We start from the raw sequence: 16573 nt of genomic DNA on the forward strand, positions 1-16573 counted from the left end.
AGGGTGGGAACTGTTCCAACCCCCAACCTCTGGGGAGGGGAGAGGTGCAGCAGAGTTCAATCACCATCGGCCAATGATTTAATTAATCGTGCCTCTGTAACGAAGCCTCCATAAAAGATGGGGCTCCTCCTCTCTTTCTGGGTCCCACCCATGTTTCCTCTGATTCTGACACCAATTCTGATGTGTGGGTTTTCCACTATCATCAAACAGCTAGTTCTCTGAACCCTGCCCTATTGGGTTCCCCTCCCATTCCTTAATGAGAGTCAGGGTGGGAGTAAGGGAGGAGACAGGTATTCCTAGGAGCTAGTTGCTCCCCCTCTGACTTTGGTTTGTGAACCTGGGGGTCTGATCTGAGAAAGAACACCTGGAGCTGCAGAGACATGCCCTTCCCCCCCCCCCCCCCCCCCCCCCCCTCCAGCCTATCACCCTCCAAGAGCCCTTGGGTGCTGCTGGGAGCAGACCTCTGGCCAGATGCAGGCTCTGAGACCTGGTCCAGTTTGGCAGCTACTGCCTCAGTCTCCATCTGAAGAATGAATGAGTAAATGAATGAATGAATGAATGGAGAGGGGGATTCTGGACTGGGATCTTTGGTTTCATATCTATCTATGAATCTCCCCCCTCCCTCCCAAGTTCTTCATTTTGTCACATCTATTCATCTTTCTCTGCCTTCCATCTGTGTGTCCTACTCCAGATTCAGCCCCACCCTCTCGTGGCCTTCCTCTTTTTAGTACCCTTTCCCCTTGTTTCTATCCTTCTACTTCAAAGCATCATAGAATCTTAGAATCAAAAAAGGTCACAATAATGACACCACTAATTGGTGACCTGCTTTCAGGTATCTATGTCCTTACACTTATATAGGTAGCCTCATCTGATCTTCCTTAGCAGCCCTGCGGAGTGAGTAGGGACTGACATCCCCATTTTACAGATGAAGAAATTGAGGATCATTGTGGTGAAGTGACAAGCCCACAGTACATGGCTTATGACTGCAAGACCAGAGCCCCCTGCCCCACAGCCTGTGTACTTCAACCTGAGGCCAAATTTTTCTCCATTCCGGGCTGTATGGCTTTCCCTGGCTTGGGGCCCAACTTCTGCTGCTTTTTAGATCATCAAGACTGGGTGGGGGTGAGGAACAGACTGCACAGATCTTGAGGATTACTGGCTCCAAGCATCAAGCCTCTGGACACCGGGAGGACTGAGGGGGTGAGGCTGGGAGGGATCCAGGTTTCAGGAGAGGAGAAGGTGGGGGCTATGTGGATTAGGGGTTCCAGGCAGGTTGGCCCTTCTTTCTGGGCCCCCTCAGTCCTATCCCTTTGCCCTCCCGTTGTCTCCAGTCCTCATCAGCCATCTTTAGGACTACCCCTATCTCTCTCAGGACAAAGAAAATCAAAGACTGCAGTAGAAGAGGCTGCTGACAACCAGAAGCCCTGGGGGCCAACGTGGCTTCTCTCTGAGACTCTCTCTTCCCACAGCCGGGGCTAGATCTGGGCTCTGGGCTACATCCCCAGCACCCCAAATGAGGGCACCAGAATTGTCAGATGGGTGCTAGATCCTGCCAGGCAGGGAAGGCACAACAGCCTCTGGGTCACCCAGAACCCTGACAGCTGGAGTTACTGGAGACAAGAGCTTCAGTTGCAGAGGGCAGCCTGGCAGGAGGAAGAGGTGCTGTTTGGGTTTGGGCAAACGTCTCCAAGGCTATGGCGCCTCTGGAGGTGGTATGGGCATGTCAGTAGGAGCCTGGGTTCCATTATCACACAGCTGGGTTTAAATCACATTTAGTTGCATGTGACCTTAAGCCAGTCTTTTAACTAACTACCTGGAACACCATCTACAAAATGGGTTAATAAGGTTACCATGGTGATCAATAATAATAACAGCTGACACGTATTGAGCCTTACTCTGGGCACTGTGCTAAGTGCCTCTGTGTAATGTTTCTGTAGGTTCTCAAACAACCCTATCAGACTGGGCTGCCATTAGCCCTCCTTTACAACTGAGGGTATTTAAGGATAAGAGGGAGGATGTCACTTGGCCAAAGTCACAAAGCAAGTAAATGGCAAGTCCAGGTTTTAGTGCAGGCATTTTGGCTCCAGGCTCTTAATCTCACTCACTTGGCTGGTCATGGCTAATGACCAACCCTCACTGGGTACTTAATATGTAGCAGGCACTATTGTAAGCATTTTACACATTCTCACTCATTTAATCATGATAGCCACCCTACATAAGGGTCACTTAATGCAAAAGATGAGGACGCTGAGGCGTAGAGAGGTGTGCTCACTTATCGGAAACCTACTGCCAAGAATCCAGTCCAGGCAGGGGTGCCTGGGTGGCTCAGTCTGTTAAGCGTCTGACTTCGGTTCAGGTCATGATCTCACGGTTTGTGAGTTCGAGCCCCGTGTTGGGCTCTGTGCTGACAGCTCAGAGCCTGGAGCCTGCTTCAGATTCTGTGTCTCTCCATCTCTTGGCCCTGGTCATGCTCTCTGTCTCTCAATAATAAATAAATGTTAAAAAAAAAATTAAAGAAAAAAAAAGAATCCAGTCCAAGCAGCCTACTTGAGAGCCAGCAGTCTCTTAAAAAAACCAAACAAAAAAGTTGTTTCTTAAAAAAATTAAAGTACAACACACATACAGAAAAGTGCAGAAATAAGAAATGTTTAGCTCAATGGATGTTCATAAAGTGCATACACCATGTAACTAAATAATAAACATCACCTGTACCCCGTGAGGCCCTTTCTAGTAACTACTTCCACCATTCTCCCCAAAAGTAACTCCTATCCTGATTTCTAACACCATAGATTAGTTTTGTCTCTTTTTGAATTCTTTATAAATAGAATCCTACAATAGTAATCTCTTGCTCACTTTGTGATTCATCTATGTTGTTGGTATAGCAATAGTTCATTCAACCGTTGATTTATCCATTCTACCACTGATGCCAGTGTTTGGCTATTCTGAATAATGCTGCTATGAACACTCATATATGTATTTTGGAATACACACACACACACCCACACACACACTTCTAGTGGGTACATATCTCAGAGTAGAGTTGTTGGTTGTACACATTTGTTTTCTTACTGGTATTAGATGACAGTCCCCTTACTCCACACTTGGTACTCAGTCTTTAAAATTCTTACTGATCTGGGGCACTTGGGTGACTCGGTTGGTTGAGCATGCAACTCTTGACTTCGGCTCAGGTCATGATCTCATGGTTTGTGAGATAGAGTCCCAAGTCGGGCTCTGTGCTGAGAGGGCAGAGCATGTTTGGGATTCTCTCTCTCTTTCTTGCTCTCTGCCTTTCCCCTGCTCTCTCTGTGCGCATGAGGCGTGCACGCTCTCTCTCTCAAAATAAATACATAAACATTAAATTTTTTTCACCAGTCTGGTGGGAATAGAGTGGTATCTCAGTATGTTTTTCCATATCTATTTACTAAATGAGGTAAAAGCAAGCAGTCTGTACAGCTTGTCATAACAACCCTATGAGGTATGTGTGGGTATCATTCCCATTTTGCAGATGAGGAAATGGAGGCCACAGTTGCTCCCTTTCCCCTTCCTCACTTACAATACACTCATCTTTCCTGGAAGCCCCTTCCCCACTTTTCCCGGTGGCGTTGGGATGCCTGGTTACCACCAAGTTTCGGGGGCCCCTTGGGCCAGAATGTTCTTCTGGGTAAGGAAAGAGGAAGGGCTGGGGTGAAGTCAACAGGGGTGCGGAGGCAGAAAGGATGAGGCATAAATGTGGGTGTGAGGAGATTCTGGCCCTTGGCATGGGATGAGAGGGCCGGCAGGGAGGTCTGGGAATATAGAGAAGGCATGACTGGGGATATTTGTGAACTGCCAGTGCTAGTGTGGAAAGAGGAAGTGTGCAGCCAGGGAATGAGAGCGACTGTAAATATGGGTATTGGGGATTTCTCTGGATCCCAGGGCTTCTTTCTGGGGTTTTGCTAAGTCTGAGGACTCCTCTGTGGGGTCTCTCTAAGCTTAGAACCCGTTTGAAGGGTCAGTCTGGGTTTAGCAGCCCCTTGGTAGAGTCTCTCCGGAGTTTTCTAAGAGGAAGGTAGCCCTCTGTTCCCCAGGCTTGGGGGAGTAGGAGGCAGGGCCTAGAGGCCTGGAGGTCCTGTGGGAGAAGGACACGGGGTCTGCTCTGATTCTGGTCTTCTGATCTATCAGGCCAAGAGGCACCCTGGCAGGCAGATACCCTGCTCTTTGACTCAACAAGTGTCAGGGGAGGCAGGGCAAATAATTTCCCCTTCCTCACATGTGTCACTCTCCTCCCAGAGTCCCCTCTGTGTCTGTACTTTTGCAAGCGTCATCTGCATGGATTCTCCCAGGTTGTACCTCCTTCGTCTCCTCCTACCCCAACCTTCCTTGAGTCCTTAGCCCTTAGCTCACTGGTGGTGCTCTGGCAACAGAGAAAGCATGGCTCGTGGCACTATGTCTGTAGCGGGTAGTAAATATATTTGGCTTAAGTCTTGGCTCTATTAATTACTAGCTGTATGCCCTCGAGTGAGCCTCATCACCTCTCTGGGCAGTGACAGAACTCTCATAGGACTCAACAACATTCACTTGGCTTGTCTCCTACACATTCTTTGACCAATGAGAAAGTGATTCCATGGGTGTCAGTTGGCTTGGAAACTGCAAACTCTGGGGGGTTGGGAGCCATGCCGGCATAGGGCCTGGGACCAGGCAAAAAGACTCCAGAGGTTCTAGATTCCTAGACTGCCCAAGCTGGGAGGGGGCTCACAATTCAATGAGTTCCCCTCCCCCATTTTACAGATGATAAAACTGAAGCTGAGGAAGGAGAAGTGGCCACAAAGCTGGCAAGTGGCCAAGCTGGTTGGGCTGGAGATATGAAACCAGATCCTGGCCAGCTCAACTGCAGATGGGCTCTCCTCTCCACTCCCCATCCTCTGTCTGGGTGTCCTTTTCTCGAGCTACGTGTCCTGAGGGAAGGACCGAGGCTCTAGCCTCTGAACCAGACTTCCCTCTGTACCATGGGGTCTCTATGGAGATCCTAGCTCTCCTGATCTGTTCTCTCCAAGTATGGGGCCCCGGTGCACAAGGAGGCAGCTGTACTGATGTGCCATTGCTCAGAACACACCTGCAGCGCCCCCTGGAGGATGCTCTACCTGGGGTCTGGATATCAGCCAACCTGGAAGGGAGTTGAGCCCCCCTATTTGGGGCAGGCACAGTGGGAAGTCCAGGGCGCCAGGGAGGGGCTGGGAAGCCAAAGCTCTGGGGAATTCTGGGGTCCATTTCCATGCCAATGCCACTTCCACTCTCCTTCTCTGCACCCATCTTGCACTCTGTACCATAGTCTTTTTCCCTCGGCAATTGTTTAGAGTACTTCTGACAGCTGTTTGGAAGGCTGTAAAACATGAGAGTTAATCATACAGACTCTGGAGCCAGACTGCATGGGGTCAGACCCCTGTTTTTCTACTTACTTGTTGTGTGACCTTGAGTAAGTTACATACCTTTCTGTACTTTAGTTTCCCTTCCCTATCTTAACAGGGGGATAACGATAACTCCCACTTCATGAGATTGTTGTGAAGTACATGAGTGAAGCACTTAGAACCATATGGCTCGTGTTAAGTGTTAGCTTTCATTATTATGTGTAGTTTTTAAAAAGTTTTTTTTTAAATTTATTATTTATTTTTGAGCAAGATAGAGTGTGAGCAGGGGAGGGGCAGAGAGAGAAGGAGAATCTCCCTCAGCGGATCTTCTGTCAGCGCAGAGCCCAACATGGGGCTTGAACTCATGAAACTGTGAGATCATGACTTGAGCTGAAATCAAGAGTCAGATGCCTAAACAACTGAGTCACCCAGGCACCCCTATTATGAGTACTTAAAAAATTTTTTTTGAGAGAGGGAGGGGGGTGGGAATATGAGAGAATACATGCGAGCAGGGGAGGGGCAGAAAAAGAGGGAGGGGGAGAATCTTAAGTATCCATGCTCAGTGCTCAGCACAGACACTCAGGACTCAATGACCTTGAGATCACAACCTGAGCGGAAATCGAGTTGGGTGTTTAACCAACTGAGCCACCCAGGCGCCTCATATTATATGTATTTTGTCTACTCCATCAGATACTCTCTAGAACAAGCCCATGAGATTGGGGTTTCCCTGAGGGCAGGACTATCAATTCTCAAAGAAGCCAGCCTGAACCCAGTAGAAGTTTGCAACTGAACTAACAAGGGAGCTAATGAGACTCTAAGCAACAACCCAGGAAGGGTATGGGCTGGGAGAAGTGGGCAGGGAGTGGGAATTTTTCTCACTCTTCCATCAGGAGCATCTTCCTGGTGCCCTGGGTGTCTAGAAGCTTAGGGACAGAGAAGGATGCTGAGGGGGAGGCATAGGTTGTTTTTCTTTTCTCTCTTTTTTAAAAGTTTATCTTATCTTTTAGAATCCAGTGTAGGGCTGGAACTCACAACCCTGAGATCAAGAGTCGCATGCTCTTCTGACTGAGCCAGGCAGGCGCCCCACAGTGGTTCTTTTTCTGGTAGAGCCCTGGGCGCCCACTCCTTGGGTTCCAAAGCCCTTTCTTGGCCGTTATCTCATTTTCTCTTGCAACCCATCCTGTGGGGTAAGCCCAATTATCTCTCTTTCTTTCTTTCTTTCCTTTTAAAATAGAGGATGAGGGGCGCCTGGGTGGCTCAGTCGGTTAAGTGCCTGACTTTGGCTCAGGTCATGATCTCATGGTTCGTGAGTTCGATCTCCACATCAGGCTCTGCACTGATGGTGTGGAGCCTGCATGGATTCTCTGTCTCCCACTTTCTCTCTGCCCCTCCCCTGTTTGTGCTTTGTCAAAAATAAATAAACATTAAAATTAAAAAAGGATGAAAATGACCCTTCAAGACCTTAAGTGTGTCCAAGGTCACACAGCTCTTCAGTGGCTGTGCTGCAGTTTGAACCCAGGTCCTCTGACTCCAAATCCTATGCCCCTTATGTAGCCTCTCCTAGACACCAGCAAGCCGTGGGAGGCAGGGGGCAGACACTAAACCCAGTCCTCTGAGAACCTCCAGTCTGCCTGGGGAAACACAGGCCCTGCCTCCAGAAGAAGGAGAGGAAGAAGCAAACACACAGTGCTCACTGTATGCTGGGCAATTTGCACAAGCCTCTGTTTCTGTCTGTCCCCTCCCCATCCTTCTTTCTTTCTTATCACAAAGCCCTATTTTCCAGGTAAGGACAGTGAAGCTCAGAGTAACTTTTTTCAGGTTCCCCAATAAGTCCAGTGGCAAAGCCGGGATTAGAATCCAGGTCGGCCTGATGCTCTTTCCCCTAGCATGGAAGATGGTTGGCTCAAGAGTTACCTTCTCCATGAAGTCTTTCCAGGCGCCAGATGTAGAACTGACCACTTGTGTGTCTGGGTCCCCACAGCACCCCATGTGGATGTCTCCCAGGGCACCTGTACACTTCTTAGACTCATTTTATTTGTATGCCTATCTCCCCTCACTAGGCAGTGAGCTCCTTGTGGGCAGGGAGTGATCTCAGCCAGCTCTGGGTCCTCGAATGTAGCACAAAGCCTGTGCACAGTGTCCAGTAAATATGTGCTGCATGAATGGTGGGGAGGTGCTTCGATGATCTACTTATGTCTATTTTCCTGCCTCTTTGGAATTATCTCAGACAGTGATGTTTGGCGGTGGGGGTGGTGAACACCAGTGGATGGATAGGGGTCTGGGCACCTGTCTTACCTGGAAGCCTTTCTGGATTTCCCATACTCACCTGCACTCATGCTTCACTTCCAGGTCCTTCTCTTGGCTTCAGTCCAGCCTCTCCTGCAACTCCTTCCTTCATGTCCCAGCACCTTTAGCTCTCTCAGGTTTGCTGTCAAGGGGGCAAGTCTGGCTTTGGGGTTGGAACCCATCCTTTCAGTTCCCATTTTATTCCCACAAGCGCTTCAAGAGGCAGAATAGGTGGAGATGATGTACCTCCATTTTATAGTTAGGGACAATTCCAGCTCCAAGGGGTGGTGTCCAAGTTCATACAATACGTTGGCGCCTCAGTGATGATGGAGGGGGATAGAGCTAGGGGAAGTTTTCTGAATCAGGTGCAGGCTGGGCTTCCCCTGGGGACGTAAAGAGCCTGGCTCTGTTTGCCCTTATCCAAGACAGAAAAGACCCCAGTTTGTCTGTGAGATAGCAGGGAGAGAATCCCAGAATCTTGTCCTCCGGCACTCCCCCCCCCCCCCGTCAGAACTCTCCAGATCTTCTGCAGTCTTGATAGTTGCCAGTAGGTGCCGTCAGTTTGCAACTTTTGTGTTCTGTCCCTACAAGTTCAGCTTCCAGCCCCTCTCTTCTTCCTATCACCTGGACAGTTTACACTTGGAGAAAGTGGAAGGGGGCCTACTTGCTGGGAGACTGAAAGATCGCTGTCCTGGGAGTCTGGAAGATGGTCTCTGATCTCTACTTTGGCTTGGTTACCTTGTAGCTTTATAGGCCAAGCCAAGCCAAGCCAAAAAAAAAAAAAAAAAAAAAATCCATGGAAGGTCACCTATTATGCCCTGACAGGCACCCTTACCCCTCAGGCATCCTGAAACCAGCTCCAGGACAGCAGAAAGCTTTGTGGGGGAGGATAGATGAGTACCTAGGGAACTGGGGACCAGAGAGAGAACCCAGGAGACAGGTCCCTACTCAAATGTTACTGTAGGGTCCCTCCCAATCCCAGCAGGACTGAGGTGAGCATGGGGGAAACAGGCACCAGCAGGATCTCACAGAGGGCCTAGCCAGCCCCTAGCTAGCCCAAATAGCAAAGCTGGTCAAATTAGGAAAAGACACCCCTACCTGGAAATGCTTGTCTGCCACCTGCTGGAAAACTGTCATAACAGCTACACAAATCTACAAGGGGCTACGAGAGAAATAGGAGTTGTGCGATGCACAATTTGCACAACGACGGTGTCAATCTCCCTGGTCAATCTTCCTCTGGGGAGGGAGTCGGGCAGTGGAAACAAGCATCCAGGAAGGAAGAAGGGGCTTAGCACCTCCTTCCCCAGGAATTCGGTTGATACAGTTCTCTGGAAGGCAGAGTGGACCAGGGCCCAGATGAGCCCTGGGGAGATAGGGTGTGTGTGTGGGGGGGGGGGGGGGGGGGGGGGGGGGCGGGGAAGCTGGAAGGACAAGTGGGAAGAAAGTCTACTAACTTCTTAGGGCCATCAGGCTCTTCTGGGTCCCTCGTTGGGTGCTTGCTGCCCTTTCCCCACTTCGCTCGACTAGGTCTCCAGTGGTTGGGACTGGAAGCGCTAGGGTGGGGTGGAAAGGGCTCTGGTCAGGGAGACCGAATCCGCGGAGCCGGGAGTCCAGGCGAGGAGGTCGCGTTCTCAGTGGGGGGGACTGCAGCCGCGGGGGGGGGGGGGGGGGGGGGGAGGAATCCTCCAAGGTCGGGGAATGGGGCCAAAGAGCAGCCCCTTTGCGTCTCCTCTTCTCTCTCTCCCCTCCCAGGCTCGGGTTCAGAGGCGCTCTCGGCGCCTGCCACGGCTTCCAAACTGCGCCGCTTCCTTCTGCGGCAGAAAAGGACTTTCAGATGTTGTAGCGGCGGCGGCGGCAGCGGCGGCGGCAGCGACTCAGGACAGCGCCCCCTCCCCCTAACGGCCGCCTCTCCCTCTCCCCCCCGGCGCCCCCGCTCCCCCACCTCTGGGAAGGCGCTGGGGGTGTGGCCAGGGGCCTGTATAAAGTCCGGGGGAGCCGGTCCCGGGCAGCCGCTCAGCCCCCCCCCCCCCCCCCCCCCGCCGCCGCCCGCCGCCCGCCGCCCGCCGCCCGCCGCCTGGGCCGGGCCGAGGATGCGGCGCAGCGCCTCGGCGGCCAGGCTCGCTCCCCTCCAGCCCGCTTGCTAACTTCCCTGGCTCCGTCCCTGTCCGCCCGCGGGGCCGCCCCGTCTCCCCGCGCCCTCCGGGTCGGGTCCTCCAGGCGCGCCGGGCGCTGTCGCCCCGTGTCCCTGCTCTCAGTCTGCGCGCCCGTTCTTCCCTCCCACGCCCCGCGCCCGCGCCCCGTCCTAGCCCGGTCATGCTGCCCCTCTGCCTCGTGGCCGCGCTGCTGCTGGCCGCCGGGCCCGGGCCGAGCCTTGGCGACGAAGCCATCCACTGCCCGCCCTGCTCCGAGGAGAAGCTGGCGCGCTGCCGCCCCCCCGTGGGCTGCGAGGAGCTGGTGCGGGAGCCGGGCTGCGGCTGTTGCGCCACTTGCGCCCTGGGCAAGGGGATGCCCTGCGGGGTGTATACCCCCCGCTGCGGCTCGGGCCTGCGCTGCTACCCGCCCCGGGGTGTGGAGAAGCCCCTGCACACGCTGATGCACGGGCAAGGCGTGTGCATGGAGCTGGCGGAGATCGAGGCCATCCAGGAAAGCCTGCAGCCCTCTGGTAAGGTGCCCCTGCCCTTGCATGCCCTCCTCGGTGTGCTCCGCTCCTAGAAGCCCTTTCCCCATTCGGGCTGGCCTGGAAAGCCCTTGAAAATCTCCAGTGAGTTAAGAAGGCGGGTACCTGGCAGGGCTGGGCTGGCATAGGACAGGCTCACCTAAGGAAACTGCTGTTGAGTCCCTAGCAGGCTGTCGCGCCCAGCAAAGAAGACTCTGTCCCAGCCCTTCATCTCCAACCTCCTCAAGGGTGCCTATTTGGGAGGAGAGGTCTCAATGGTTGTCCCGGCTGCTGGGGTAACAGTGGAACATTATGTGACTGTGACTCGGTCCAGCCACCCAGCCTGCAAGTGAGCGGCCTAGGGCCAGATAACTAGAGGATGGGTTGGGCGGTGGTGGTGGCTTTCTGTTCCTGATCCAGGGACTTCCCTCATCCTGGCCACAGGTGAAAGCCCAGGGGTCTAAGAAGCCAGGGCGTGGCCTTTTGACATCCAGGTGGGGTGGAGTGGGACATCCAAATTAGAGGGGCTTTGGTGGTGAGGGGCATCAGAGTTGCCCCTCCCTAACGCCCCTGGGCAGCTCACCTTGCTGTTTGAGAGGTATTGGGAAGACAGAGGTCTCTCTGCCAGGCCTGGGCACCTCATCTTGCTCTGGTACACAGGCACCCCGTTCCTCTCTCCTGGCAGGTGTCGTCTGAGGTAGCAGAAGAGAAGCGAGTCTTGGCTCCCAGCCCAGAGCTGTAGAAACCTAACGGGTGTGGGATAGGGAGTAGAGAGAAGGGAGAGGGAGGGTGGGGGGGGGGGCGGGGAGGAAGAGCGGGAGAGAGAGAGAGGGAGAGAGGTTTAGAGGGCCCTTTGCCCTAAACTCATTCTTACACTTTCTCCTTTTCCGTTTCTTAGCGAGCCTCTCTCAGTTTCTCCTTATAATCGTTCTCAGTCTTTCCTTCTCTCTTATTCTTTTGTTATCTCCTGCTCTGCCTCTGTCTCTAGTTTCACGACCAACATTCCCGAGTTCTCCTTTCCTCAATGACTTCCGCCTGTTATCAGTTTCTCTTTCTCTGTCTTGTTCCCTTTCTGCTTCTCTTTGTCCTCCGCCCCTTTCTGTTGCTTTCTCTCCGTGTCTCTATCACTGTTTCTCTTTCTTTGTTCCTGCCTTTCTCTGTTACTTTTGGAATCTCTCTCTCTCTGTCTGCCTTTCTGTATTTCTGCCTCTGTTTCTGGTTCCCTCTCTGACTGATTTGTTCTCCCTCTGCCTCTGTCTGTGTCTGTCTCTTTTCCTGGTGCTTGAAGCTTCCATTGTTGCAGTCCGGATGCTGGGACTCCGGCCCCAAGCTTCCTGCCCTGGGTCCCAGACCGCTCCACTTCCTCAATCCTCTGCAGCTTGTTAGCGGAGGAAAGCAGGATGCAGGGAAAACAGGAAGGAGGTGGACCCCAGGGGTCTGGGCCTCAGGCCTCTCTGCCCTTCCTGTCCCTAGGCAGTGAGAGATGGGTCAGCAGAAAACATACTAGGAGAAATGCCAGCCTGGCACCCGGCACATCTGGGAAGCGGGGGTGGGGTGGGGGGATGTCCTGAGGGAGTAAGGCACTGATCCTGGGGCACAGATGCCGGTGCCAGTGGGAAAGGAGGGGTACTCGTACCAGACCAGATTGTGAGTGAGGGCTGAGCTCCTGGGCTGAGTATAATGGGATCTCTTTCCCTTTCTATCTGCATCCTCCACCGGCCAGTGGATATGTACCAGTTTAGGATGGCTGGTAGCCTCCTCTTCTCTCGCTGACTTGAACATGGGGCAGAAGAGCCCTTAGATGGTCTCGAGCACCCCTTCCCCCCTGGCCGGGTAGGAGCTCCCTATCCTGTAGTGGAGGAAAATCTAATCCCATTGGGATAGGGGCTCTGGGGGAAATGGTATGAAGTGTGTGATTGTCCTGTGGACATCATGCAAATCGGCCTTTACATCCCCTTGGGATTACAGGTCCCAGGTCTCTAATGCCCTCCCCCCACCCCCCGCCCTCCTTGCCTGTCCTCCACCCATGCAGGGCATGCAGAGATCTGGAGAGGGGAAAGGGCAATCCTGGAGGACCCTGGGGAAACTAGGTACCGACTTGGCAAGCTGTGTCCATGCCTCCTAATCATCACAGAAGGACTCCCTGCACCATGTGAAAGGCGCCCCCTAGAGTTGTGCAACAGCCCTGCAGGGTCTCTGGTGAGAAAAGATGGCCAGAGCTTGGGACTGATCCCCACTATTCTCTCTAGCCTTCCACTGTCAATAGGCCACTGTCCCTCCTATGTCCCAAGGCTTGGGCCTTCTTGCCTTGGGAATAGTTCGGCAGAGGGCATCAGGCCCCTCTTTCTGCTTTTTCCTCTTGGGGCTAAGCTTCAGCAGGTGACTGGGGGAGGGCAGCCACTTGGCATACCCCTTCCCTTGGCCTGCTATGCCCAGCTGCCTACTATTTGCCCCAGGAGTGGGTCTCCTTCTTCCATTTTAAGCCTCTACCCCCCTAAGCTCCCCATAGCCCTCCTGTCTCAGCTTTCCGAGCCAGAAAAGGTTGTGGATTAACACTGCTCAGGCCCCCAGAGGTGGGGGCAGGGTGGGACGTGTGCGTCAGAGGTCCACAATTCTGCATCAGTGTACTGACCCTTGACTCATGGAATCTGGGGGAGTGGACAGTGGGAAGATCAGCGTTTGGACTGGGGAGCTCCTAAACTGTGCTCTTGGGTCCCTCTGGGACAGGGTTAGGGAACAGACAGACTGGGTTAATTTTTAGTCAACGCAGCAAATATTGTCCCCTTTACTTCAATACTGGGAATCCAGTCATGTCATGGGAACAGGGCCTTCCCAGAAATTCTGTGCCTTGGGGGAGGTGGGAGGAGGAGCATGGCTGCTTAACATTTTTTCTTTAGTATTGGCAAAGCCGGAATTATTGGTGCCTCGGGTATCAGGAGTCTTTCCATTTAAAGACATAGGAGCTGCAGGGATAAGTCTGTCCTCCTTTGCCCCCACCCAGTCTACTGCATTTCCTCATCTGTAAAATGGAGGTGACACAGGACTTGCCTCATAGGCTTGGGGCGTCTGGCATGGTGTAAGAGCTCAGTCAATTGGAGCCATGCTGAGGATGGTAATGAATAAGAGGCTGAGAGGGTTTCGGTTGACACTTCGATCCTTCTCTGATGCTGGGGCTTTGGGGGCACAGTAGGGCAAGTGAGCAAAGTAGGGGAGCATTCAGAGGAGTTGAGAGGTGTAGGGAGGAACTTCGGTGCTTTTTGCTGCTGTGAACATGGAAAGGATGGGCCCGGTTTCCTTCAGTCTGAGGCTGGCAGCTTGCACAGCGGTGAGGGGATGCCCCGAGGGCCAGACCTCGAAGAAAGGGTGGGGTACTTGGCATGGGTGATCTTGGCTTCTCTAGGCAGAGTCCAGGGCGAAGGAAAAGGCCTTTCTTGCAGGGCAGGTGATCCTCCAAATTGTGGCTGAAACACCGGTGTCGGGGTGGCTGGGCCCACCCACCTCACAGCCTCACCCTGGGTGTCTTGAAGGGGACGTGGCTGGAATTGAGGAGGAATCAGGGGGATGAAACCGGGCTGCCAGAAAGAGGAAATCCTGTAGCTTTGACCATGAACTTTTCAGCCAGTGGTGCCAAAGCTGTGAAGTCTTTCCTCTCTCTGGGCTCCTTCAGTTGCTGGAGCGAAGACCAAGGTTTCCCCTGTGGCTGAGTGTTGTTGGCTTGGCTCCAAGCAGGGGCTGGAGGAGATGACCTGGCCTACCTTGGAAGTCCTGCCTCCTAAATAAGCCTCCGGAGGTCAGAAGGTCAAATCTTTCGGGGCAGGGGTGGCTAGGTCTGACTCTGGCTCCTGCTCAGAGGGGATCCCACAGGGATTGGGGTTTTTCCGGAGGGCCCCACCTGGGTGAGCAGTACCAGGTGGCTGGATTTCCTGAGTAAGCTGGGAAGTAGCAAGTATGTAACCAGCTTTGGAGATGGGAAGGTTAACATTTTCAGAGACCCAAGGCTACGACCCTCACCCTCCCAAACCCAGTGCCTAGGGCTGGATCCTGGGGTCGATCCTCAGTATGCCTATTAAGCAAGGCTGGGCAAGGAAAAGTTACAGATTAAGTGGAAAGTCAACAGGCTATGGTGCAGGCAACGTGCCCTGCCCTGGGTCTGTGTCTGCCCAGGGCAGGGTCAGAGTGCCCCAGTGCATGTGGGGGTGCACGTGTGGACCCGTGTGTGCCTGGACACGTGACTGTTTGTATATGCTTGTGGTTCCTAAGTCCTGACCTGTCTGTGTCTGAGTGGGCGGCTATGGATATACGGTGTGTCCCTATGAGATTAAGGAAGCAACTACTCTCCCTATCTGGTGTGTTCTTCTTTGAGCTTAGACACAAGCTGGGGACAGACCCAGACCAGACCTGGCAGAGCAGCTGGGAGTTGGCATCGTGGTGTTAATGAAGGATTGATCTCCTCTGTGGAGTGCCCTTTTGGTGGGGAGAAGTAGTCTGGCCTCAGGCGAGAGGGGTCCAAGTATGACACTGATGAATCTCTGGACTCAAGTCTGGGTGTTCTGGAGACTTCTAGGGCTCTTCAGTTCTTCAAAAAAAGAAAAAAAGAAGCTTGCCTAATAACAACAAAAAAGTGGGGAAACCAAGGAGGGGGAGTCCAGGCATGCTGCCTGCTTAGCTTTCTCCAGATAATCCCCCTCAGTGTGGCATGGGGCCCTACCCACACAAGAGCATACACTATGCTTCCAGCCTTGCCCTATGGCCTGCGCGGCCCCAGGTTTCAGTGAGCGGACCCAGTTGTCCTCCTTAGAGATACCTCCTAAGGGAAGGGATAAACATTCCATATATCCATTAACACTCCCCCGAGTGTTAGTCATTTGTGAACTTCAACTTGTAGAGACTCAACATTGGAACACCGAGTTGCAGTTACATTTCGACTCCAGATCTCACTTTGTTCTTGAGGCCTTTATCACTCTGATGTGCCACACTTCCAGGGATGGGGGTGGGGGGAGGCTCTCTACTTCCACTTGCTAGAAAACTCTTCCTTACTTCTCGAACCTAAGAACATTCTGCTTGCCTACCAAGAGGAACAAGTGTCACTGTGCAAAGTAGTGCTTCCCTTTATAGTCAGGAAAAGAAAGCAAACGCAAAGAAAAGACAAACCCCTTTTTCAGGTTCCAAGGGTGCCCCTCGGGTTAGCATTATGGGCTGTGGCAATTGAGTCCTTGTGATCCCTTCCAGCCTTTCCCGAGGAAAATGGTGTGTGCTTTTGTTCATGTCTTAGCTTAGCCTCTGTCGTTCCAAGATTTGGTTCTAACTTCTTTTCTTTTCTTTTCTTTTCTTTTCTTTTCTTTTCTTTTCTCTTCGTTTTCTTCCTTTCCTTTCCTTTCCTTTTTATAAAATGTTTATTTATTTATTTTGAGAGAGAGACAGAGTGAGCATGAGCGGGGGAGGGCAGAGAGACACAAGGAGAGAGAGAATCCCAAGCTATGCGATGACAGCACAGAGCCCAACATGGGGCTTGATCCCTCGAACCATGAGATCATGACCTAAATCAAAATCAAGAGTTGATTCTCAACCAACTGAGACACCCTGGGTGCCCGTGGCTCTAATTCTTTTAATCTTCCATTTCCTCTTTCACTCCAATACCCACTTCCAGACTATAGCTCTGAAACACTGTGGCCCCATCCAAAAGTCTTGTGACTTTGTGCAAGGTGGATGCAGGGGCAGGGTCACTGGCCAGTCTGGGCCAGAAAGGTTCCTTGGGAGAGCCTGGATCCTGGACCTTTTCTCTGGTTCTCACCGAGGGTTTGGTGTCTATCTACTTATGGCCCCCTTGACAATCCTGGTCTTCTGAAATGTACCCGCATCTCTTGCTACCCACATCACTGGGAGGTGTTTTCCCCTTGGTTGACCCTTAAGAACTTGATGTTGTCTCTGAGACTGGAGTCCCCTCCGGACTATCCTTCTTGGGATGTTGAATATGCAAAAGGATAGATTATATCTATCTGCTCTATTTATTCCTTACCTTTGATTCTTCTTTCTAAACCAGCCCTCCACCCGTGACAAAACCTTCTTCCCATCCTTGGTGACTCAATTTTATAAATAACCTTTGGTATGGAATCTTGACAAAGCCTTTCTGAGAGTCTCGATTCCTCATTTCCTGGTTTCCCTTTATCTACCTACTTCCCCCCACCCCACACCCCCAGAACTAGGAGAACAAAAAGAGAACTAACCCCCCAACTAACTTTGGCTAGGC

General features: G+C 52.5%; 1 protein-coding gene across 1 annotated transcript; it reads left to right on the top strand.

Moving 5' to 3' along the window:
- The first annotated feature begins 9690 nt into the window (after positions 1 to 9690).
- IGFBP4 (insulin like growth factor binding protein 4) lies at positions 9691 to 14741 on the top strand. The gene has a single exon (XM_049636010.1). It carries the CDS (start codon positions 9984 to 9986, stop codon positions 10380 to 10382), a length of 399 nt encoding a protein of 132 aa, XP_049491967.1. The 5' UTR covers positions 9691 to 9983; the 3' UTR covers positions 10383 to 14741.
- The last annotated feature ends 1832 nt before the right edge of the window (positions 14742 to 16573 follow it).

Source organism: Panthera uncia, chromosome E1 (assembly GCF_023721935.1).
Source record: "Panthera uncia isolate 11264 chromosome E1, Puncia_PCG_1.0, whole genome shotgun sequence".
In the NCBI taxonomy this organism is placed as follows: Eukaryota; Metazoa; Chordata; class Mammalia; order Carnivora; family Felidae; genus Panthera; species Panthera uncia.